At 44.2% G+C, this 26,448-nt stretch overlaps 1 protein-coding gene across 3 annotated transcripts in view; it reads left to right on the plus strand.

The window, feature by feature from the left end:
* The window catches only part of LOC147451141 (polyribonucleotide nucleotidyltransferase), a 92,609-nt gene that overhangs the window by 14,709 nt on the left and 51,452 nt on the right, over window positions 1–26,448 (plus strand). For 2 of the 3 annotated variants that reach the window (XM_086520105.1, XM_086520106.1), the window contains exons 3-4: window positions 9,008–9,189; window positions 9,516–9,671. In XM_086520105.1, the coding sequence (XP_086376231.1) occupies window positions 9,008–9,189; window positions 9,516–9,671 (338 nt within the window). Of the gene's footprint in view, window positions 1–9,007; window positions 9,190–9,515; window positions 9,672–26,448 lie in introns of those variants that run through there. The other variant, XM_086520107.1, reaches the window with a different exon arrangement.

A 26,448-nucleotide genomic window follows, 5' to 3' on the forward strand; every position in this document is an offset into this window, starting at 1 on the left:
AGCTTCTGTACCTGCTACAATCCACCTGAGGCTGAAAATGGCGCCCCCTTTGTTGATATGCAGCTCGTTTTTGCCTCCCAGAGTGGCAGAATCGCTCACAGGCTGACACGTCGCCCAGTTTCTGAGTTTGGGCTTTCCCTGCTAAAAATATCTCAACTGGTGCGTCAGTTGACTTGGCAGCAGAGCAATAAAATGTTCCCCTTGTCATTCCAGAGCCAATGACGCGAACACATTTTCTGGTCAAAAATAGCAGTTCCCTAAATTTTAGGAGATGCTTCCATGGCGTCCCTATCGGTCTCCTGACCATCATTGAAGACTACCATTTGACCACCATCTACAATGTGGGTTAATTTACTGGCCCCTTTCAACTTATAAAGTTGCAGTGACTTGACGAGTGGCCCAAATTCCAGTTTGGCGCACACGAGCTTCCATTCTCATCAGAATTCAGTGCTAAACTGGCCCGGGCAGTCCCTGTCTGACCGACCTAGATCCCCGATGTGAGAAACCCATTTGGCTGCAGCCGTTTCACACTGGCCATGCAATGTCCACTTGCACCTTTTCAAGGGTTCCGGGACAAACAAATAAAAATAAAATAAATATATCTAATACTTATTTACGGAAGGCAACAGGAAAAATACACCTCCTGGTGACACACCCCACCCTTGAAATACTGCAAGCGACCTCCTTCGCATGCCAATAATACATGCAGATATCTCCTGATATCACATATATTCTATGATGGGAATCCAAGATATACATGCTTCCGGAAATGTAGCGTTGGACGATTAAACAATCCCACCAACCTGGCTACGACACATATATCAAGCATAGAAGTCTTCTAGTGTACTCTTGAGCACAAACTTCTCTAGCTAAATTCTGTATGGAAAGAGTAGATACAATTGCTTAACTACTCTCTTGAGCATCATGAACCATGCTCTTGCCTTGCTCCAAAAAGGTTGCATCAAGTCACCGTGGGTTCCATTTGAAAGGCTTCAAGATACAATTGCAATAGCTGAGGTGAATCAAGCAATTCAGACTCTTCCATCCATTTGGCATCTAATGATGGATAGTTCTTGAACTTCACCAAATAGCGTCTTGCAACCTTTCCTCTAACCTTTCTTTCTTTATGTGCCAATATCTGTTCAGGAACAAGGATTTCATCCAATTCTTCCACTTCGGGTTGTTCCTCATCAAGCATATTCTCTGGCACATCACCAACAAAGGGCCTTAGAAGGCTGACATGAAAAGCATTATGTATTTTCCAGCCTTCTGGTAGCTTTAACCTGTAAGCTACATCGCTGATCTTTTCTGAAATCTGGAAAGGACCATAATATCGCATACTGAGCTTAGGAAACAAGCGTTCCTTGCCTTTCCTTTTCCTTAACCTGGCCTTTTCAAAGTGCAAAAGTACCCAATCACCAAGTGAAAATACAAGTTCACGATGGTGACGATCAGCAGCTTTCTTTTGCTTAGCCTGAGTCTTCTCAAGAGCAATCTTTATCTTCCTGTATGTTTCATCCATATCTTGCATATACTTGTCTGCCTCAAATATCTTGTCCTTAGTCTGCAAAATGGGCGGGACTTTCTTCCCTCCTTCCACTATCTCAAATGGTGCCTTACCTGTTGACGTATGCACAGTGTTATTGTAAGCATATTCAACCAATGGGAGATGGTATTCCCAAGTTGCCTTGTGCTTTGAGACATAACATTTGAGCAGGTCCAAGACAGTAGAATTTGCCTCTTCTGACTGTCCATCAGTTTGCGGATGAAACGAAGAAGAGAACTTGAGCGTAGTGCCCATGTTCTCAAACAATGCCTTCCAGAAAAGACTCGTCATACTTGGATCCCAGTCACTGACAATTGACTGAGGCATCCCATGATATTTAAAGATATTGCTCATGAATATCTTGACCATGTGTTCTGGCTTTATCTTCTTCCTAACAGGAATGAAATGGGCCTGCTTACTGAACCTACAAATGATAGTCCAAATCCCATCATTTCCTGTTTGCGTCCTTGGAAGATCAAAGATAAAGTCCATTGCTATACTTTCCCATGGCCTATTAGGGATCGGCAATGGCTGCAACAATCCCGGTTGCTTTTGTCTGTCAAATTTGACTTTTTGGCATACTAAGCATGATCTTACAAATGTGTCAACATCTTGACGCAAAGCTGGCCAATAGAAGAATGCCATCAATTCCACGATGCCCAGCATAAGGTGGAGCATGACTTTCCATCAAAATCTTTGGCCGTAACTGTTTAGTAACGCATAACTTTCCATGCATCATGAGAAAGTCATTCTTAAGCATATAGTGCTCATGATGTTGCCCATCAACAAGCTGGTCATAGATCCTTGCAAAATCTGAATCTTCAGCATATTGTGTCTTCATTTCGTCTAGTTCACAATGGTACGGAATTGACACTGCTGAAATTTGGGGCTTGACCTTGGTTCAACAATGCGGTCCCCCATTGAAGCGCATTCCCTTTCAAGAAAGTGGCAGCCTTGTGTATCTTTGAAGATTCCGTGAAGTTGCCTCCAGCATAAGCTGTATCGAATTGCTGTATGAAGGTCAAAGCCTTTAATTGGTCCTCAGTTCCTCTGAAAGTTTCAAACTTCACTCCCTGCCCACCTTCCTTGTAATCCTTAGGCTGACTCAAAGGAGCCACATTATCATAAACAGGTGCCTGTAGCAGTGGTGCTCCATGAGTGTTCATTCCAGCACTTGCATCAACTGTTTTCCCTGTCATATCTGCATTTTGTACGTATGGCTGCGAAAAACCAGCCATACCAAATTGTGTTCCAGGCACTCGAAACTGACCATAGGCACCTTGAAAACTTGGTTGGACACCCATATTCGCGTACATAGGGTTACCCATGCCTGTTTGCATTGTCCCGAACACATTCCCTGGCATATAACCTGTGGAAGGTCCATCCATAGCTTGAAACACTGAACCACCTCCAAAATAACCAGGATAAGTATTAGGTAATGGAAGGGTCTGACGCATAGCCTGTTCATTGCTCCCTTGACCATTCACAAACGGTTCCTGTCCAGCTAAAGCAAGTTGCTTTGGATCATTGGACACCGCTAGTTGCTCAACCACATGGGCTTTCCCTCGAGCATCATGAGTCCTCTGCGCATTGGAAATCTCCTTTTCCTGCAACGGCTCAGTCATGCCCTGTGTAGGAGGCTGAAAACCCTGTGTCGGAGCCTGTAAGAATTCCTGCATCCTTGGGTTGTTAGCCAACTGCTGAAACATGTCCATGCAACAACGCAGTTGAGTTTTAAACAACCTGTCCTCTTCTTGAAGAGTTGAAGGAATTTTCTCTGTGCCATGTGAGGAAGATCCCTCTTCAGGTACTTGGTCTCTCTTCTCTTACATATCGACAAGCTCTGTGTTGCTTTCACCCACAACAATCCACGCTGCACTTTTTGAAGAAAAAGTGACTATCCCGTCGATGGAACCATATAACCGGCCTATACAACGTAGAGGGCGGTACTATTTCAATTACCTGTTAACTTTACACAGAGCACTGAGAAGGGAAGAGAACACAGTTGCGTCCAGCGACTAGAATGTCACTACGCACACGAAACCGACACCCTGTAGGCCCCAAAGACTGGCGCCCCTTTCGGTATTTCTTTATTCAAATTAAAGTAGACGATTCGACCACTTAGCACAAGCTTTCACAAAGCTGTCCAAACCTGGCGAGGGCTGAAAACGCAGGTTTTCGACCGGATTTCGACAGCATAACGGCGCAAAAACCCCTGTAGGTCAAAAACACCTGTCTAGGACGGATTCCCTCGATATCTGGAAGCTTTCTGGTGAGCTGTCACAGAAATTCAGCGGGCTGTAATTCTCTGTTTTTCACTGCCGGGAGCCCAAAAGCCTGTACATGCATCCCACGGCTCTCACGAGGCTCCCCCGATGTTCCCTTGCAGTTTAGGTGCGAAACCCTAAACCTGCAGAAAAACACAGCAGGCTGTAATTCCCTGTTTCGGATCGTTTTTAGCGGATCGAACACGCCTACGCGTGTCCCAAGGGCTCCCGCACGCAATGGGACAGTTCCCCTGTGAATTGGACGAGTTTTCACGCGAGAAAACTCTCCAAACTCGCAATCTTTCGTGATGGAACTGTGCGTACCTGTGGGGGATTAGCAATTAGCTAATCCGGTTCCTGTTCAGAAGGCTCTTGCCTCGGAAAACGCGCATAAACCCCCAGAACTGTACATAGGTCAAATGAGAAGCCCACTAGTGGGGCATAACATACTGTACGTAGGGGAGAAAGAGAGCAGTATGTAGCATGCGGGGCATCACTCCCGTCACCATACTGTGCATAGAGGGCAAGGTAAGCATTCCATAGCTTCTGTACCTGCTACAATCTACCTGAGGCTGAAAATGGCGCCCCCTTTGTTGATATGCAGCTCGTTTTTCCCTCCCAGAGTGGCAGAATCGCTCACAGGCTGACACGTCGCCCAGTTTCTGAGTTTGGGCTTTCCCTGCTAAAAATATCTCAACTGGTGCGTCAGTTGACTTGGCAGCAGAGCAATAAAATGTTCCCCTTGTCATTCCAGAACTAATGACGCGAACACATTTTCTGGTCAAAAATAGCAGTTCCCTAAATTTTAGGAGATGCTTCCATGGCGTTCCTATCGGTCTCCTGACCATCATTGAAGACTACCATTTGACCACCATCTACAATGTGGGTTAATTTACTGGCCCCTTTCAACTTATAAAGTTGCAGTGACTTGACGAGTGGCCCAAATTCCAGTTTGGCGCACACGAGCTTCCATTCTCATCAGAATTCAGTGCTAAACTGGCCCGGGCAGTCCCTGTCTGACCGACCTAGATCCCCGATGTGAGAAACCCATTTGGCTGCAGCCGTTTCACACTGGCCATGCAATGTCCACTTGCACCTTTTCAAGGGTTCTGGGACAAACAAGTAAAAATAAAATAAATATATCTAATACTTATTTACGGAAGGCAACAGGAAAAATACACCTCCTGGTGACAGTCGGTCACTTTTTTAAAAAAAAAGTATGAACCTGGACAAAACTCGATAAAATTGAGTGAACTGAAAATTGATGGTATGCAATCACATTCCAGGTGTCCCCGGATGCAGTTCTTAGACACAGATGCCATGCAAACACAAATTCCTTGCAGGAAAGCATTCGCTCTTTCCGGAAAATACTTAAAAATATTCTACTTTTAGAAAAACCTTCTTAGAACCATCTTTATTCTTGTGATTGCGTCTTTACGCGTATTCCTTTTTCCAGTTCGGGTTTCCTACCACATCAAAGGAATATTCCCTTCCGGATGCTTTCGTCACCCATCACGTGATGCATCAAGAACATCCGTTTCTCGGTCTCTCCTACCGAATTAATAGTACAACCCCTTCACGATGCTTAATGTCACCCATCATATGACACAACAGGGTTGTCCATTCTTGATGGCTTTTAATAATTCTAATAGATCTACAGTTCCTTACCTTACAGTTCAAGTGCACACATTTAGATATCCTAATCTCAATAAAAACAAATTTCTTAGAAAAATAAGGAAATAGTCTATTTAGCAATAGTTACCATGTGGTTGGTTTGGCCCTCATTGAGCAGACACTGGCTTGTCCGTTGGGTATGTCATTGTACTGGCGTGCATTGCTTAGTGTGACCCATAAACCGTTGAATGGATCCCACCTTTTACAAACTGCATCGCCTGGATCTTCTTGGGCAAACTGCAACAAAACCGCTCAACTTTTTGCTTAAAGGTAATTTTTTTGAAGGATGAAGGGGGTAGAAAAGTATTTCAGAATCTCCGGCAATAATCGTGAAGAGTATTTTCTTTGGTCATCCGAAGGTGATTCCATGCTGTGATAATGCCCTTTTTGTACTCTTCGGTGAGCCATGTGGAGGTAAAAACTCGCTTGAACTTTAGCCATGTGGTGGATGCTTCCTTTCGCAAAAGTAGGGTCAACCACCAAGTTTGGGCATTGCCTTTCAAGTAGGAAGACGCTCGTCATACTTTAGAGTGTTCGGAGAAACGTCCTCTTGAGAAAACAATGTCGAACTGTTGGATGAAGGTAAGAGCTTTGTGGGTGTCTTTGTAGCCCGAAAAAGTGTCAAATTTAAGGGCTTGCCCACTTTGTTTAAATTCTTTGGTCTTCCCACCCTTCTACTCAAGACTGTCAAACTTGCTCAATCTATAACCTCATCTCCGCCTTGCTGCAAACATTGATTGTTCAAAATCAGAACTGTCCAAGGACGCGGTATCCTCGTGAGAACTGTCAGATTGCTTTCTGTGCTTTTGAGATCCTTTTCGGGTTTTGTTATCTTGGATTGTTTGTCCCTACTGTTCTTGCTCTTCTTGCTCTCTCAAGTCCTTCTGCTCTTCCGCATTGCTTCCTATCCTCCTTGTTGGAGCTGGACAAAGAGGAACTTTTAGAGCTCTCTAAGCACGAAGATGAACTAGGATCATCCTCAAAGCATACATGCTTCTTGAATTTGCTAACTGCTTTGCATGTGGATTTCCGACCTAAGTAGTCGGGTTATTCCGCTCCGCGATTTTTTTTCAAGAACCGCTTGTAGACTTCATAACTTGGTTGACCTGGTGCTCCACTGCACTGTCAAACTCATCTTGTGAGTACAATCTTCGCTTGTCTGCACTGGGCTTAGATTTTTGATTCATGGCCCACTTGAGAGGTGAGTGAATGGCCGCCTGTCATGAATCTCGTCAAGTGGATGATTTTTCCGAAATTTTGCATATTGCGGGTCTTTGGCATATTTGAGCATTTGGTTGGCACAAATGTCAACCTGAAGCTGTCGTTGCACTTCCATCCTTTCGATGTCGTTCGACGGAAGAGGGCCGTACTCTTCTCCTGAGCTCTCGGAAGAAGTCCAACTCCCTCTAGATTCTCCGTTGGTTTCCTCACTCGAGCGAGTAGGAATAATTGTCTTCTCCGTGCAAGATTCACAGCCAAAAATCCATGTGTGCTGCGGGAAAAGGGAACGAATCCTTTGTAGAAGAAGAATTGTCCGAGATTTGATACCATTGTAATAGACTTGGACACTCCAAGCCGAAGATCTACAGCAACACATGTGAGAGAAGCTAGAAACAACTGAACAGACTTGAAAAAAAAATGGAGGGAGAGAGAAGAGGAGAGACGACACGGCGCGGTAGAGTTCTGCGCCTAGACGCACTGGCCCCAAAGACTGGTGCCCCTTTTTGGTATTTCTTTATTATTATGCTTCTCACAGTACAGCGTGCGAGGGTCCTCCTCCTCTCAGCGCTCCCACGCAAAACTGAGCATAAGTGAGGCCGTGGGCATGTTTATAAAGGCCCTTGGCCAAACTCAAAAGCAGTTACATGAAAAGCTGCTGTTCTAAAAGCATTTGGTTCTTAAAAGCAAGCGCCGCATGGGCTGAGCGTAAAATGCGAAAATCTGTACGGCGCCACGTCAGCAGCTTCACAAATTTGGTCCCCTGCTTTATTTAAATAGGTTTAGGCCCCTTATCCAGGTTCTATAAGTTGGGATGGGTTAGGTTTTCAAACCTAACCGCTTCTGGGTACTCGGGCATAATCTGCAAGTTGGTAAAACTTCTTCTACCTCTTTCACTAGGGTTTTGGCCCCTTCTGTCTGGGCTCAGTGTTCTTTAGGCCATGCCACGTCATCACTTTGTGACAATCTCCCAGTTGAGTACTCCATAATATCATCTTCTATTATCACATAAGGCGATTGCCCATTTAGTCTAGCATATTCAGAGGTAGAGGACACAAAGTAACATATTGCAATGTAAAGAGGACGACAACTCTCTGTCTAAACTCTAAACCACGTATATTGATCATGCCTGTCCTTATGTACTACTTGTATAATAGGATGTAACTCCCTGTAAAGCATGGAAATTCCTCCTGGCCCTCTATTAGTATTCCCACGAGTGTCTCTATATGCAACCCATTTTCCATGCATCTATGGGCGACTTTCCTTTTTTCCCATTTTTATGCATAAAGTCAACGTTTTTTCTTTTCTTTGGACTCTTGTCCTCTTTCCATCCCACAACCCATACATTCAGAGCTTGCATTTCCTTCTCCTCTCCTCCTCCATTTCTGTCCTTTTAGTGTTTTCCTCTTGTATTTGATCACATCGATCGAGGTGTTCAATGCATTCTCTACATGTGACTTCAACCCTTTTATTTCTTCGTTTATGTGTGGACCCGTTGTATAGCTTTGAGTTGTCTCAATTTCATCAAGCTTGCTCTTAAATGTTGCAAGTTCGCTTTGAGATCTATCAAAGCATCTTTTTCCCTTATGCACATGTCCATTTTTTATTTCCAAGTTTCAAAAGTAGCAAGTGAGTCATCCAATTTCTTTTGCACCACAGACTCTATTGCAATCATCTCTGCTATCAAAATGGTGTGCATTTCAACGCTGTGTATATCTCAATGTGAAATTCATCTTGCATTTCTTTAAGATTCATGCGTGTGTACATATCATTCTTGTGAGCTTCCATAGCTGCATAAGCATCTCTTTCCATCTCCTTATAAGGCTCAATTCTACCTTAATCATCACCTGTACTTTTTCATACTGGGCTTATCTTTGGTTTTAGCTCAAAGTTTTTTGGGGCGCTAAGTCTATGAAAAGCAGTTGACTTCTAGGCGTTTGAAAGTTCAAAATTGGACGCCATGGACAAGAACATGCTCTAGCTTTATGGCAAGTCAGGCATAGAGTCTATAGGCAGTACATGGTTTTTAATCAATTCACCTTGTTTTTTTGGCCCGTTGAAGGCAATTCCTTAGATATGACTCTTCTTTTTGGTTAATAAATAAATGAAAATTTCTAAATTTCCAATCGGTGGATAAATGTTACTTGATTACTAGGTTCATCATTTCTAGATACTTGCGCTCTTAGAGGATACAAAAGAAATATTATGATAAAACCAGTTATTTTTTAAGAAAGTAAGATGTATGTACATTCAAAAACTTTAAACTATCCGATAGCTTGCTTATGCTGTTTGCCCTTTGCAGCTAAAGGTGAAGTTTTTGAAGAGCAAGTAGAAGTGGGTCCACACGTTGTCACATTTGAAACGGGAAAGCTAGCACGATTTGCTTCAGGTGCGGTTGTGATGGGCATCAAAGACACTCGAGTTTTGACAACAGTTGTTGGTGCAAGTAGACTAGAGGCGAACATGAGTTTTATGCCATTACAGGTAGATAGTCAAAAATTGAAAAATTCAAGATTTTATAACTATATAAGGAACACATGGCACCAGTTTTAATTGTAATTTAGAGGTTTGACACGAGAAGCATGATTGAAAGTGCTCTATTATGTGCAAGGTGTATGTTTTGTCATTATGTGCAAGATTGTGTTTTTTCACAAAATCACTTCAGGAGTCTTGCCTTGCACCTACGTGTTGAAGCAATAGTTTGGGCTTATGGCACTGCATGCAATAGAACGTGATAATGTCTGCGCTCAAGTGACACAAATAGTCAATCGTTTGTGTGGTAAGTATGCTATTAACTAACTATTTGACAGGTGGACTACAGGGAAAAGCAATATGCTCAAGGAAGAATCCCAAACACTTTCATGCGCCGTGAAGGGGCCCCAAAGGAACGAGAGCTGCTGATTGGCCGGGTTATTGATAGATCAATTCGACCTCTTTTTCCCAAAGGTTATTATTATGAAAGCCAGGTTGGTCATGAACAAATTTATAACCCTTTGTTGACAGGAAATTAAGCATTTTGAACAGTTGACTTGGAGATGCATTTGACGCAGTTTGGAAGTCTTTTTTTGGGGGGGAACTGAACTCATTCTGACAAACTTTTCCTAATAGCGGGGCAGTAGGAAAGAGCAAGTATTGATTGGCCATTATTCTATAGATGTTTTTGCAGCAGTTGATGGTAGATGTGGTTTTGATGATCAAAAGTTTAAAAGTTTATTGCTGAACAAACACAATGGTATGGTTTTTCCCAGTTTTTGAGGACTACATGTTTGAACCTAGGATTTTTGCACAAGTTTATGAAGTGCCACTTTAGTTTTTTTTTTATGTTGTGTGTTTGTGGACCTTTTTACCTTGCAGAATGCAAGTCAAGGTTTTACTCCATTCGCTATGGCTTAGTGTTTGGCTTTCCTTATTGTGAGGTAGTGCAGAAATTCGTGTGTGCCTTTGTACATGATTGACACAACTATCTACTTTGGCTGCGGATGGTGTCATGGCTAGCAAGCGTGTGCGCGCGCACACACACACATACACTAGTCATAATGGCAGAGAGCTCACTCTCCCTTTATATTCTCGGATGTTGGGTTAATCTGGGGATTAGGTCTTTGAACACATCCCTCTGACTTTACGACCTGGTCAGCAGTATGGTTTTGAAAAAGGGTCATGGTGCAGGACTTATGTGCACTTAAATGTTTGTCGGGCTGATCATGATCTGTGCACTGTTCCATACACTGACCTTGAGTCATCATGAAGATGAATGGTGAACGCTACAATTCTTGGTTGTGGCTATCTAGGTGAGCATCTGATGCTCAGTTAATCTTGTGCTGCACAAATATTTTTTCTTTCACTCACTTGCATTCATAGCACATTGTGGTTCTAATGGAAAAACAAGGAGCGATGGTAGCTCAGGTATACTCAGGCTCTCCGTAGTTTGTAATTGTGCTTTGAGTGTAGTAATACTGGCTTCCTTGCTCATAACGTCTGCTTTAAGAATTGCCAATTCTCATTGAGGAGATAGGTATCCCAAGGAGTTGTTTGATTGGAGGTGGTAAAGAAGGTGTTTGAGATGTCATAAAGTGATGACATGGCTTATTCCATGGAAGAGGACCTGTTTTAAGCGCCCGAAAGTGGCTGGGATGAAGCCGACCCATTTAAAACCTAAAAATATGATGACATGGCACCTGTCCCGGAAGTCACGCCGCAAATCACGAAACTATATGGAAACCCCAGATTTTCTGGAAATAGCCCAGAGGGTGCAAGCTTTTCATATTTGATGTTATTTGGCCTTGGGCCTTGAAATATGAACCTTAGGGGCCTCTTGTGGAAGAGAAGGGCTCCCTGACAGTTGTACCTTTGTCTGAGCAATATAAAAGAAATACCAAAAGGGTCGTCAGGGTTTGGCGCTAGTGCATCTGGGAGTGGAACTTCGTCATTGTGTCGACCTTGTGAATTTTCTCTTTTATCACAAGTGTGGTGACGTGGCATGGCCCTAAAAGGGGTTAGGCCAAACCCTTTTTAGGGCGACGCCATGTCATCACACTTGTGATACTCTCTCTGTTTAGTTTGTTTGAAGTGCTAAAGTCTGTTCTAGTTCTGTAGTTGGCATGTGGTGCCCATCGGTTACAGTGGTATCATAGCTTCAGTTGTTTGCTGTCTTGACAGGTCCTACTGGAACAAACAAAAGATGGCGTTTCTTGATTCTAGCGAGCACTTGCAGGTCCTCCTCGATGAACTTTGCAAAACCCTCTCGAGGCATCCTCAACAGAACCTACCTATTCTGTAGAGCTTCTAGTAGTTTCTGAAGTACATGTTGCCACCTCTGATGCCTTAGGGTGTTCCTCCTCCGGCACCAGAAATTGCAAGGGCTTCTTCTTGACAACCCACACAATCTTCTATTCTTCTTGGGGGAGTCTTCAGACACATCGTTGCACCATTAGAATTCTCATCATCGGTGCATCCTCCTTTGCCACCACCTCCCCCACCACCACCTTTGTTTAACAATTGGAGCCTGTATGCCTACCCCTATTATCCACCTCTAGGACCTGCAACAAATCAGCCCAAAGACTTCAAGGATGGTAGATCTATGATAAAAAAAAATTCACTTTTTTGGGAGTGAAAGATCGGAAGAAAGCCTTGCAGTTCCTTCAGTAGTTCGACAATATCTATTCACTGGGAACTACACAAAAGAGTCCAAAATCTCTCAAGTGGCAGCTTTTCTCAAAGATAATGTTGTGCATGACCTCGTTATTTGAAGTACAGCTTTTGAAAGAATGGGGTAACTTGAAAATGCTGCCCATTGAATATATGGACGACTATAAGCAGAGGTTTTTGGACATCTACCTCCCGGTCTCTTCCTTCAAACTGATAATTTGGAGGATCATTGTGAGCGCTACACCATCGGACTGCCATCACCACTCCAAGAATATTGTTTGTCCAATTAGGTCTCTACCATACAAGAGCTCATAGCCCATGCTGCGGTTGGTTACAAACCAATCAAGTCTCTACCATACAAGAGCTCATAGCCCATGCTGTGGTTGGTTACAAACCAATTAGGTCTCTACCATACAAGAGCTCATAGCCCATGCTGCGGTTGGAGCAGAATTCTCTACCCAGATGCAATGGCACCTAAACCAGGCACCCCTTGTGATACTTCTTTATTGCTTGATAGATCACAAATACAACTGCCGGGGAGTCGCTTTGCAACATTGAACCATGCAATGATATGGAGAAAGGCTCCCAAGGACTCACTTAAAAAGGCACACAAGCCCAAAAAGCAACCTCTTTGAAAATCTACGCCCTAGATCAAAGGTAATCACCCTCGATTACCTTTGATTTCTTGTGGATGTCTAGATGCACTAAATTTATTATATTCGTCATCTGTATCATCTCACCGGTGAATAAAGACAAAATGATGCAGACATGTCACTTTACATACTCAAACAAATACACTTTGCAAGAGTAATCAATCAATCAGTCTCAAGGAATTCTAACCAAAACATTCCATATTAATGGAAACAATCTATGTACATATCATATAGCAGTCACCGGGTACAGCATTGCCAGCACATTAGTTTCCCTAAAATGTTGAAGACAGATCGGTAGACTCTTATCTCAGTCTGTTGTGAATTTGTGACAAAGGAGTGGCGTGACTCCTCTCTTGTGCAACACGCACGGCACCAAATTCAACATATGAGGACTATTGGCCAAGTCCTCCTCCTCCATCCACTTCACATCAAGAGTAGGGTAGGTATTTTCGGACTAGTTTACCCGTCACCTTCCTTTCCTTGTGCATTGGGATCTCCTTAGGTATAAGACTCATCAAGAGTCAGCAGGCTGTTGTAGCAGGAATCCCAAGCCGGATGCTGGTGGAGGGTGATGTAATAGAGAGGAAAAGAAGAAGTGGCTGAAATCTGCAAATGCATGAATCCAAAGCTGATGACGAGGCCACATGGCAGAAGGGGAAGCAGTCGGAACAAGAGAGTCGCTTAAACTGGGACGGAGCCAGCAAGAGGCACAGAACCACCAGGCTGCACGCAATGGAGTACAGATAGGGGTGTTGCTAAGTAGAAAAAACCACTACTCCAAATAATGATGCAGCAAGTGTGTAGAGAAAAATAAAGGTTGTCCCAGTTTAAAGAGTAGCATTTGAATTGATAAAAAGTTTAAGTGGAGTTCAATAAAACGATGGGAAACTCAATGTCTTGTAACGCTAACAGAGGTAGCAAATGTTTGGAAAAAAATACACACACTAACACAACAATCAAATAGGAAGGGGACAAGCACGGAAAGAGGATGAGTGCGAGGTGATGGCAGGACAGTGAAGGACGCCTTGAGCTCTGATACCATGTCTGAGTGTATCACAAACTCGTGATGTGGCAGGCCCCCGAACACACTCACACAGTCAGACAGCAGGGTACGGACCCGCAAAACACACTGATAGGCTGACGTGGCAGTATCGTATGGACGTTGCGTAAAATCCTCTGACAGGCTGTATGGAAATCCCGCTTGTTGTGCACTGACTTGCTGGCGAGGCATAGCATACGGATTTCCGCAGATTACGCTGACAGCTTTAATTGGCAGTTTTTTGATAAGCTGATTTTGGGACAGTTGCTTCTATTTTAAAAGCTTTTGGGGCTCTGCTTTTAGCATCCCTTGTAAACTCTTTATAAGTGGCCTTTGGGGCTCACTTCTCAGAGCATCTGGATGCAGAGTCTGAGAGTGAGCACCCGCGGGCTCTCTTTGTATTTTGCACACAGATTAATATAAAAAGAAATACCGAAAGGGGCGCCAGTCTTTGGGGCCAATACCCATGGGCATAGAACTACGCGGGGCTGTGTCGTCTTTGTGAACTGTTTTGAAGTGAATCTCTGTTGTGTCGCGGTAGAATCTTGATTTGGGGTGTCTAAGTTTGTTACAGTGGTATCAGAGCGCGGCCGATTTCTCTTCTACCGAGAAATTTGATCCTTTTCTTGCGACACTTACGGATTCCAACAAGAATCAGTCGACTTCTTCTGCATCTGCTAATGAGGGAGGAGATCACGAAGAAGATTTTCATGATCAAATTGAGGAAGAGTACGGCCCACCTTGGCCTACTCAGTACGAACTTGAAGAGATGGAACGTCTTGCGAAGGATCCACAATTTGTAAAATTTCTGTCTCAGCAATCCATCGCAGAAGTGCACACCCAGTGGCAGAAAGCCAGAGAACCACCCATCAAACCGGCCATCAAGAAACCTCCTTCTTTGAGGATGTTTACAGAGCAAGAATTACTAGAGGTGGTTTAGACACAGATCAGTCGGCTTTTGGACGCAAACAACAAATCCAAAAAGCAAGAGAAAAAGGCACAAGAAAGGGACTGACTTCCCAGGTTATTTGGGTCGTCAATCTTCCCTTGCATCGGCAAGAAGGCAGAAGAAGCGTGTACAATTTGAAGGACTATCCAGTTCTTCTTCTTCTGACAGTTCTTCTAGCTCTTTTGACTCGAGCGAGGAGGACAGAAAAGACAAAAAGCGAAGCAAAACGCAAAGCTTCGGAAAGGGTAAGAAAAAGGCAGCCTAGATTTTGCCCACTTTTTGACAGTTCTATAGAGGAGTCATCCTTAGACAGTTCGGACTCCGATGATCACATGTTTTATGCAAAGAAGAAACATTTTTACGCCAACCAATATGACTTTCTCGAAGACAAAAGCAAGAAAGTAAAAGAGTTCAAAGTAGGTGGACAATTGATTAAATTTGAATCCTTTTCTGGGTTTCGAGATGCTTCGAGGGCTTTGGCCTTCATTCAGCAGTTTGACATAGCCTTCTCTGGAGGGCATTACTCAGAGCACTCCAAGATTAGGAGGCTACATCTTTCTTTAAAGGAAATGCTCAAACATGGTAGTCCACTCTTCTTCTGAAGAAGGAAGCTCCAATTAAATGGTTGAAATTCAAAAGGCTCTTTATTTCTTCTTGGCTGACTCGAGAGTACGAACGAGATATACGAACCCCTTGGAATCATCTTCAGATGACCAATGCAGATTCTTTGGACGCTTATTGCGAGAAATTTTGGAACTCTTTTCTACCAACCTGTTCATTTAAAAAGGTCTCTTTTAAGGAACAGATTGAGCGGTTTTGCTGCGGATTCCCTACAGAGATCCGAGACTACTGCCTGGAACAAAAGTCGAATTCTATTCAAGAATTGATGTGTCATGTGAAACGGGGTTTTGCGATACATTCTGGAAATTTGACCTACCCCACTGATGAGATCTTGACTCAGAGAACCCAATAGACCTCTCATAATGAAAGTAGAAAGAGAAAGAGTTTCCAAGAAAAGAAAGACAAAGATACATGACCCCGGCTCACTCTTCGAGAGAGGGCCAATTACATCAAAGAAGGGAAGTGTTTTGGATAGCCGATGTTCCACTCATCCGATCTCTTTGGAGTGTTTTGGATGAGTGGAACATGAAGATAGGCCAGAGAGTTCGAGAGCAGTAGGACTGTGGTAGAAAAGGCAAGATGAAAGCAGGACTGGTTCCGGATTGCATGAGTACTGACCCAAGCATGATTGATGAAAGTACAAAACTTGCCGAGCTTGGGGCAAAGTGAAAGATCAAGAAGCCTTGATTTTCTTCGATGGAGGAGCCAAGGCCAACTTCATTTCACTTGAATTGGCGGCGTGGCTCGAGATTACACTCGATAGGATGGGACCACCAACAGAGGCAGTTCTAGTGGCAGCTGGACGAGACATAGCCATTACACCTGTCATTGGAAAACTTCGGTTGCATTGTCAGGGGTATTTGGGACACACTTTTACATAATGCCCTTGGAAGGTTGTGACGTCCTCCTTGGAGTCCCTTGGTACCATAAGAACGCCGCCATGGTCAATTATCGGGAAAAGAAAGCGACTTTGACAAATGAAAAGGGCCGAAAAATTATACTTGATGTGAAACTGAAGGGCGAGTTTGTCCCTATTGTATCGGCTTCGGCCATTACCAAATTAATGAAATCTAGTCTGTTTGTTTACTCGATCTACTTGAAAGAGTTAAATGATGAACACAGAACGAATATATCTGAACTTGATAAAGAATGCCAAGATTTTCTCCACACTCATGCTGATTGCTTTTCTGAGGGCCTGCTAGGTGAGTTGCCACCATCTCGTCCTGAGGATCACACTATTGATCTGATACCTGGAAGCACACCATCGAAACGGCCACCTTACCGTGTTAGCCGAGCCTAGAATGAAGAGATTATGAACCAAGTGAAAGACCTTTTTCCAAAGGGTCTTATCTAGCCAAGTACTTCACCCTACTGCTCTCCGGTGTTGTTGGTTTTAAAGAAAAACGGATCTTGGAGAATGTGCATTGATTACGGAGCTCTCAATAAAATCACCATCAAGAACAGATTTCCGATTCCGAGGATCAATGATATTCTTGACCGACTATAGGGATCCTCTTGTTTCAGTAGGATTGATTTGAAAAGCGGATATCATCAGATCCGAATCGCGCTGGGTGATGTCTACAAGCCAACCTTTCGGATGAGCTTCTGTTTATATGAATTTTTGGTGATGCCTTTTGGCCTTACCAATGCTCCAGCGACTTTCAACCGAATGATGGATAGGATTTTCAGAGAGTACATATCATTTGTCGGCACTTTCTTTGATGACATTAAAGTCTTCTCCAAGATGAGGTAGGACATAGACACCATCTGCTACAGGTCTTTCAGGCATTGCGTGATCACAAGTTAGTTATCATGGCCAAAAAGAGTGAATTTTTCTTGCCGGAGATACACTTTTGGGACACATCGTCTCAGCAACAGGAGTACAGACAGACCCAGCCAAGATTGACACTATCCATGATTGGCCCGATTTGAAGAATGTTCATGAAGTTAGAAGCTTCTTGGGCTTATGTTCTTACTAGCGGCGGTTCATTCGAAAATTTGTAGAGGTAGCTTCCCCTCTGCACATTCTGACACAAAAAGGAGTCCCTTTCTCGTGGGGACCCACAGAGGTGACTGCCTTTTAAACTTTGAAAGAGAAATTGACTACGGGACCATTATTGACTTTGCCGGATTTGCAAAAGTCATTTGAAATATATTGTAATGCTTGTGGTCGTAGTCTGGGTGCGGTCTTAATGCAAGAAGGCCATGTCATTGCCTATGAGAGCCGATTGTTTTCAAGGTCGGAATTGACAGCACAGATCTATGAGAAAGAGCTTTTGGCGGTTATCCATGCTCTTACTCAATGGCGACATTACCTGCTCGGAGCCGATTTTACGGTCTTCATTGATCATCAGAGTTTACGCTACGTCCTGTCACAGAAGCAGCTTTCTGAAAAGCAGATGCGGTGGGCTAATATCTTGTCACAGTTTCACTTCCAGATTGTCCATGTTTAGGGACATAAGATGTCACAAAATGCTGACGTGTCAAAGCCCTGAAGAATGAAGCCAACTTGCAGATCCTAGCCGAGGGGCCTAAACCCTAAGAAGAAAAAGTAACAGAAGAAGAAGTCCTACCAATTTATGGAGACCCCGTCCGATGGGGCCCCGGTGACAAAGGAATCAAAATAAAGCAGGGCCCACACACACACGTGCAAAAACTGCTGACGTGGTAGTTGTACGGACGCTCCGCGTTTTTCGCTAAGTGCTGACGTGGCAATCGTACCGAATTCCGCAAAACGTTGACAGCTTTTTGGCATTGCTTTTGGACCAGAAGCTTTTGAGGTTTGAAGGCTTTTCGTGTAAATTGCTTTTGGGGCCTAGGGCCTTTATATATGAGGCCATGGGCTCATTCTCTGGCATGCTTCCTGGAGAAGGTGCAAAGTCTGGAGTACCGGCTTGTACTGTGTTGATGCAATATAAAGAAATACCGAAAGGGGTGCCAAGGTTTGGGGCCAATACTCTCTGGGGTGGAATTCCGCCACTCCATGTCGCGTGTCGTCTCTCTCTCTCTCTCTCTCTTAGTTCAGTTGTTATTGAAGTACTAAAAGTCTGTTTTGTCTGTTCTTTTCTATTGGCATGTGGTGCCCGTCTTGTGACAGTGTTATCAGAGCATCAAGCGTGTGCTTTTCTGAAAGCATACCGGTCCTAGAAAAGAGCAGACAGAGCTATTGGAATTTTACTTGAAGTATCTTTGGGTCCCGACCCCCGGACTTACTAGCCACTCCCACCCTTACTTCATCGCGCATCGGGCGCGCTCCTATCTTCATCGCTCTATCTTACAGGGCATAAGCCATAAAGAACCCAAGACATGGAATTCATGGATTCAATAGAATATTTGCAGTTTCTACTCAACGAGGTTCACGACATTCTTTCGCGGCATCCTCAGTAGAATCTTTCGATGCTACAAAGTTTTCAACAAATTTTGAACTACATGTTACCCCCTCTGATGCCCCAGGTGGTACCTCCTCCGCCGGCATCAGAAAGTACGAGAGCTTGCAATCGGCAACCTTCTCAACCGTCTGGTCCGATCGAGGAGTTTTTAGGAATATGGTGCAACCATCTGACCCTGATCCAGTGCAACCGCCTTTGCCACCGCCATTGCCCCCACCACCACCACCACCACCGCCACCAGGCTACAATGGTTGGAGCCCATATGGATACCCTTATTATCCATACCCGGGATATGCGCCTAACCAACCCAAAGATTTCAAAGATGGCGGCATGATAGTCAAATTTTTCACCTTTTCCGGGGTGAAAGATCGCAAGAAAGCATTGCAGTTCCTACAACAATTCGATAACATCTATGCTTTGGGGAACTATACAGAAGAATCCAAGATTTCTCGAGCACTGGGATTTCTTAAAGATAATGCTATGCAATGTAACAGACTTGGACACTCCAAGTCAAGAAACAATCACAACAACACCAAATAACCACTTCAAAACAATTCACAGATCACAATAGATTTACACTGGCCCGACGGAGTTCCATGCCTAGAGATATTGGCCCCAAAGACTGGCGCCCCTTTCGGTACTTCTTTATGTATTAATCAATGATCACAGTACAAGAGAGCGGTTAGGGTTTCACTCTCAGACTCTGCGTCCAGATGCTCTGCAGAGTGAGCCCAAACCGCTAATTTAAAGTTTACAAGGGATGCCAAAAGCAGAGCCCCAAAAGCTTCCAGTCAAAAGCCTAAAGAAAAGCAAAGGCTCCTTTTTCTCTCTCAAGCTCAGTGGAGTTTTTAAATAAAAGCAAACCAAATCCTCTCTCTCTCTTCTTCAATTTGCGTAGCCAAAAGCTGACGCAAAAAGGCTGAAAAGCCACCTAAAATCCGGATGCTGCACGTCATCATGCCAGCGCATTTCACGGAATCAATTCTTGCTGCTAGGGTTAGGGTTAGGGTTAGGATTTCTGGCAGATTTTAGGGTTTGTAGGTTTTAGGGTTAGGGGTTTGCAGAATTAGGGTTTTCAGCAGCAGTCAGGGTTAGGGTTTCCCGCATGCTCTCGGGCAGACACGTCATCACTTTGTGACATACCCCCCTCTTGAAAGCATTGTAATCGCCCTCGATTACGCCTGCAAAACATACAGAAGCCATAAACCGTCGTAGTAGACACTGACTGTTAGTACCTACGTATTAGGAACACACATCTAGCACTTGTACCAAATCGTCAGTCACATCACACGACATCACAGGACATCACTAGACATCACATGACATCACATGACATTCAACATTCATTCGGATCTTAGACCATGATTTATCGGCAATGTAGCTAGCAATCGCATCTAGATCCAATCGGGACCACATCGATGTCCGATTGACTAACCCCTATTGCAACCATGTCTATTCGAGATCAATCAGACCAAAATGCTGCAGTCATTTCGTCTATCAGTTCCTGCACTCAAAAGAAGTCAAGAACGAATCAGTATCATAATCAAGAATTCCATTTCATAAAGTCATCCAGCAGAATACTGCAAGCTCTCACTATCCCTGAAGCTAAAAGAGACATCAGTGACTTTAGTATCAAAATCAAGGCATCTGTTGACAAAGGAGCGGAGTGACTCCCCTCTTGTGCATCCCACTGCGGAGTAGACTATGCTAAACCAAAAGCATCGAGGTAAAGTTTCACAATCTGAGGAGTATCTGCTAGGTCCTCCTCCTCCATCCACTTCGCATCCAATGCAGGATAGTTCTTGAACTTAACCAAGAACCGCCTTTGGACTTTACCTTTATTCTTCGTATCCTTATGTGCCAAAATCTGTTCAGGAACAAGGATATCCTCGTTTTCTTCCACTTCGGGTTGCTCATCAGGCTCCCCATCATCAGACACATCACCTTTAAAAGGTTTCAAGAGACTCACATGGAATGCATTATGAATCCTCCAAGTATCGGAAGGAGACATCATTTATCTTTTCACTGATCTGGAAAGGTCCGTAGTATCGTATACTAAGCTTTGAAAAAAGCCTCTCCTTTCCCTTTTTCTTTCTCAGGCATGCCTTCTCAAAACGTAAGAGCACCCAATCATCCTCCTTCAATTTCAAGTCGCGACGATGGCGATCCGCTGTCTTTTTCTGTCGTTCTTGAGACTTCTGCAAAGTCTCGCGAACCTTGGCAAAAGCCGTATCTAAGTCTCGCGTATATTAATCCGCTTCAAAAATCTTATCTTTCGTGCTTAGGAAGGGTGGAACCTTCGCAGCACTTTCAACAATCTCAAATGGCGCCTTCCCCGTCGAAGAGTGTATCGTGTTATTGTAGGCAAATTCCACCAATGGTAAGTACTTTTCCCATTGAGTCTTCTAATCCGAGATACAAGACTTCAATAAATCTAAAACCACTGAATTGCAATCTTAGATTGCCCATCAGTCTGCGGGTGGAACGATGACGAGAACTGCAACTGCATGCCATGTTCTCCCAAATTGCCTTCCAAAACAAACTCGTAAATCTGGGGTCTCTGTCGGAGACAATCGTCTCAGGCATGCCATGTAATCTGAAATTCATCGTGACCATTCTGTGTTCTCGGGAGATCAAAAATGAAATCCATTGCAATACTTTCCCAGGGGCGGGTGGGTATGGGTAAAGGCTGTAACAATCCTTGTGCTTTATGCCTGTCAAACTTGACCTTCTGGCATACTATGCAACTGTGCACAAACTCTTCCACATCCTTTTTGAGTCTCGGCCAAAGAAGTATCTCTCTACCCCTTTCATGGTGGTAGCAATGCCGCGGTGACGCGTAAAAGGTGGACAGTGGCATGCAGCCATAACCTTTTCCCTCAACAGTTGTGTAACGCACAACATGGTTTTTCTCATCAAGTAGCCTTCCCAAATGGAGTATCCCGCTACTGTCTCCCCATCCCTATCCGTGTGAAAACATCTGCAAAATCTGTATCTGTGGCATACTGGTCGACCATATCCTCGAAGCTCTTATGATGTATCGCGGAAATAGCCAGAACCAACGGCTTCCGAGACAAAGCATCTGCCACCACATTTTTCTGTCACTGCACATGGACAATCTGGAAGTGAAACTGTGACAAGATGTTCGCCCACCGCATCTGCTTTTTCCGAAAGCTGCTTCTGTGACAAGAAGTAGCGCAAACTCTGATGGTCTGTAAAGACAGTAAAATCCTCTCCGAGTAGGTAATGCCGCCACTGAGTAAGAGCATGGATAACCGCCAAAAGCTCTTTCTCATAAATCTGTGCTATCTCCGGCCTTGAGAACAATCGGCTCGTGTAAGCAATGACATGGCCTTCTTGCATTAAGACTGCACCCAGACTACGATCACAAGCATCACAATATACTTCAAATGACTTCTGCAAGCCCGGCAAAGTCAAAACTGGTCCCGTAGTCAATTTCTCTTTCAATGTCTGAAAAGGCAGTCATCTGTGTTGATCCCCACGAGAAAGGGACTCCTTTCTGTGTCAAGATATGCAAAGGGGAAGCAACCTCTGCAAACTTTCGAATGAACCGCCTGTAGTACGAACACAGTCCCAAGAAGCTTCCAACTTCATGGACTTTCTTCAAATCGGGCCAATCACGTAAGTTTCTATCTTGGCCGGATCCATTTGCACTCTTGTTGCTGAGACAATGTGTCCCAAAAAGTGTATCTCTGGTAGGAAAAATTCACTTTTCTTTACATTAATCACTAACTTGAGATCTCGTAATGCCTGAAAGACCTGAAGCAGATGATCTTTGAGTTCTGCCTCATTCTTGAAGAAAACAATGATGTTGTCAAAGAAAGTGCCAACAAATAGCCTGTACTCTCGAAAAATCCTATCCATCATCCGGTTAAATGTCGCAGGAGCATTGGTTAAGCCAAAAGGCATCACCAAAAACTCAAATAACCCAAAAGTCGTCCGGAAAGTTGTCTTGTAGACGTCTCCCCGCGCGATTCTGATCTGATGATATCCACTCTTCAGATCAATCTTGCTAAAGCACAAGGATCCCTGTAATCTGTCGAGTATATCATCGATCCTAGGAATCGAAAATCTGTTCTTGATGGTGATTTTGTTGAGAGCTCTAAAATCGATGCACATTCTCTAAGATTCGTCTTTCTTCAAAACCAACCAACACTGGAGAGCAATACGGTGAAGTACTAGGCTGGACAAGACCCTTCTCCAAGAGGTCTTTCACTTGGTTCATAATCTCTTCATTCAGTGCTCGGCTCACACGGTAAGGTGACTGGTTTGGTGGCGTGCTTCCAGGTATTAGATCAATGGTATGATCTTCAGGCCCTCTAAAAAGAAATCAGCATGAGTGTGGAGAAAAATCTTGGCGTTCTTTTGTTCAGGTCAAAACATATTCGACGTTTATCCATCGTTCAGTTCTCTCCCAAAAGAATGAGTAAAGAAACTGAAGTTCATCAAGTACAATCTCTGAGCCCTTCATTTGTCAAAGTTGCTTTCTCGGCCCGGTAGTCAACCACGGCGTAGTTCTTGTGGTACCAAGGGATTCCGAGTAGAACGTCACTCGCGTGCCCTGAACACCCCTGTCATTGCAAACGAAGTTTGCCAATGCTCGGTGTAATGGCAACATCCCGTATCCAGGTGCCAGTCGAACTACCTCCGCCTGTGGCGTCAGTCTATTGGGCGTAATTCCAAATCGAGCCGCCAATTTCAAGTGAAAAGAAGTTGTCCTTGGCTCCTTAAAAAGAGCTTCCTGATCCTTCACTTTGCCCTAAAAGCGGCAAAGTTTGTACTTTCATTCATTTGATTCGGTGCAAGTCCCACGCCATGTGGTACCAGTTCTGCTTTTTATTTGCCTTTTCGTCCACGTTCCTCAGCTGCTCTCGAACTCTCAGGCCTGTCGTCGTCCTTATCATTTTGTTCTTTCGGTGCCTTTTTAGGGCACTTCGCGGAGATATGTCCATGTTCCCCACATCCAAAGCACTTCCCCTCCCAGACGAAGCGAGCTCGCTCCTGAGGAGTAAGCTTGGGTCGTCCATCCTTCTTCTCTGGGTTGCTCTTTCTCTTTCTACTTTCATTCCCAGAAGTCTGTTCGGCTCGTTGTGTCATGGCCTCATCGGTGGGGTAGGTCAGACTGCCAGAGTGAACGGCAAAGCCCCGCTTCGCATGACTCATCAACTCCTGAATAGAAGCTGACTTCTATTCCAAGCAGTGATCTCGGATCTCTGTAGGTAGACCCAAGGTGAACCGCTCAATTTGTTCTCTGAACGAGATCTTCTTGAATGAAGAGGCGGGTAGAAAAGAGCTTCAGAATCTCTCACAGTAAGCATTCACTGTATCTCTCTTGGTCATCCGAAGATGGTTCCAAGCAGCTCGTATATCACGTTCATATTCTTGCGTCAACCAAGAAGAAATAAAAAGCTTCTTAAATTTCAGCCATTTAAGTGGCGCCGTCTTGTTTAAAAGAAGCGTGGACCACCAAGTTCGAGCATTCCCCTTAAAGTAAGCGGCAGCTCTCCGAATCTTGGAGTGCTCTGAGTAGCGTCCTCTTGCGAAAGCGATGTCAAACTGCTATATAAAAGACAGCCTTCGAAGCATCTAAGTGAAACCGGCCCGTAGGGCGGTAGGCGTTGGCTTTCACCCGAAATGCTTTACTTTAGACACACACAGAGTACTTTGCAAAGGTAACCTGTAATGTCACGTGACACATCCAACCCTATGTGTCCGTGGACAAGCTACAGCATGATCAGGGTTCAGTCAGTCCAGTTAGTCTAGAATTAGAAGTGATGTGGCACTTTTTGTGAGTCTATTCGTAGACCGAGCATGCCTAGTCACTTAGTGTAGATGCATATCCTCTGGTTGCACACAGCATGATCATCAGTACTCCCATCAGAATCCATCAGCATCAATTAGGGGAATTTTCCAATGCATTTAGCCTATTTTCCCTATTTTTGACATTTTTCACTTATTATTTTTAAGTGACTTTTAAACAAAAGTAGGTAGGGCAATTTTGCTAAGTTTGTTTATAAGCAAACCCAAGTTAGCACTCAATGGCAGAAGAGGCAACAGGAGCTCCCGCTCAACAGGCACCTTCTCAGCAAGAACCCCATCAGAACCCTGGCGTTTTGCAGATTCCCTTCATCGCCAGACATTTCCCTCACTTGGCGTTTTCAGCCTTGCTTGATCGCCATCAACATTTAGACCTAGCGTTTTCCAGTTTGGCATCGCCACAATACCCTACAGCCTAGCGTTGCAGATCGCCATCAGCAATACCAGAACTTCCCAGCTGCCTAGCGTTTTTCAGATCTGCCAGGGTTACCTATTTTCAGCCAATCTGCAGCAGAAGAGGCAGCGTTTTCAGCAGTTAAGGACAGCAGCAGATTCAGCCCTAGTTGGTTGCAGAAGATAGTCATTTTCAGCCCTCGAAAACGCAGCCAAAACAGTCATTTTCAGCCACCGAAACAGCCCCGAAATTCAGCAGATAGAAGACCACAGATTTCAGCCCTAAAGTCGTCGTCGTCATCACCGTTGTCGTCATCGGCATAGTCCCAAGTTGCATCACTTTGTGAAATCATAAGTAGACCACTCTCGCCGACGAGAGTGGGGCCTTCGGAGGAGGGTTTTACGTCTCTGGTGTCGTATCTGTCTTCTCTCTCTATCTCTCAGTCTCATACATTTGCATGCACAGTGTCCATTCACTTTGTTTGTGATCATAGCATTCTCTCATTAAGAATGGAAGGCTCTACCTGCCATAAGAACTAAAAGGAACCTTGAGCACAGTTTGGAGCACTTATCTTGAGCAAAGCGCAAACAATCATTCCGCTGCACCTTACATTGGTATCAGAGCTTTGGCAGTGTTGTGTATCACTGAAGGAAAGGAACCACATAATTTTTTTGCTTGTTGAGGTCGCACGAACCCAAGTTCGCTTGGGCGTGTCGATTCCTAATCGTGTTTTGTTGAATAGTGACAGGAATCCCAAGAAAGAAGGGCTTGTCCAGCCTCCCCTTGTGTCTCTTTTCACTCATTGAGAGCGGACCGTGAACTTAGCGGCCGGCCAATCGACGTGAGGTGGGAAAAAGCAACCTTGGTGTGAGCACAAGGCCGCCAAGGGGTGCGTCCGTGGAAAATTGTAGAACTCGGGTGAAGAGAAGATCCTTCTCCAACGCGATTTGCAAGCAAAAGAAAACCTCAAGAACCTCAAGATCCTCAAGAACCCAAGAACCCAAGAACCCAAGACCCGCAAGAACCCAAGTTCCTCGTGAACTTAAGAACCCACAAGAACCCACGACTTCAGAATGGTCATCACTCCAAGCGGAATGGATACTTCGCTTGGAGGTGATGAGCATGAGAGAGGCGAAGAAGAATTTTCCCCACCAGGAGGTTTTTCCAACCCTCCCCCTTTCCCATCTACGACCAAGATTGCACTAACTCCTATGGAGGAGTTGGAGCTGATGTTTATGGAAAGACAGTTAAAACGCGAAGAAAGAAAAGCAGAAAGAGAAGCAGAAAGAAAGGCCTACGAAGAACGAAGGGTAGCCATAGAGCGTGAGCACGAGCAAGCACGATTGGAAGCCAAAGAAATACAAGCCAAATTTGATCGCAAGAACAAAGCCCTCAAAGAAAAAGCGACCAACACATGAAAGAATTCTTGCGACTCTTTTCTCAAGTTCAGGCACAGATGCAAGAGATTTGGGGAAAGGAGACTCTCTCAGTCTCTTCTTCTCCAACGCATGATACACAGGATTTGCATGATTGTGTGAAGCATGATGATGATTTGATTGACAATGATTTGCATCATGATTTGAATGACATTGATTTGGATGACAATGATTTGCATGATGATTTGATTGACCATGATAAGCATGATGATTTGGATGCCAATGACAAGCATGATGATTTGCATGATCAAGATGTGATTTCTCACAAGCATGATGAGT

Source organism: Adiantum capillus-veneris, chromosome 9 (assembly GCF_014529385.1).
Source record: "Adiantum capillus-veneris isolate H3 chromosome 9, ASM1452938v2, whole genome shotgun sequence".
NCBI classification, from domain to species: domain Eukaryota; kingdom Viridiplantae; phylum Streptophyta; class Polypodiopsida; order Polypodiales; family Pteridaceae; genus Adiantum; species Adiantum capillus-veneris.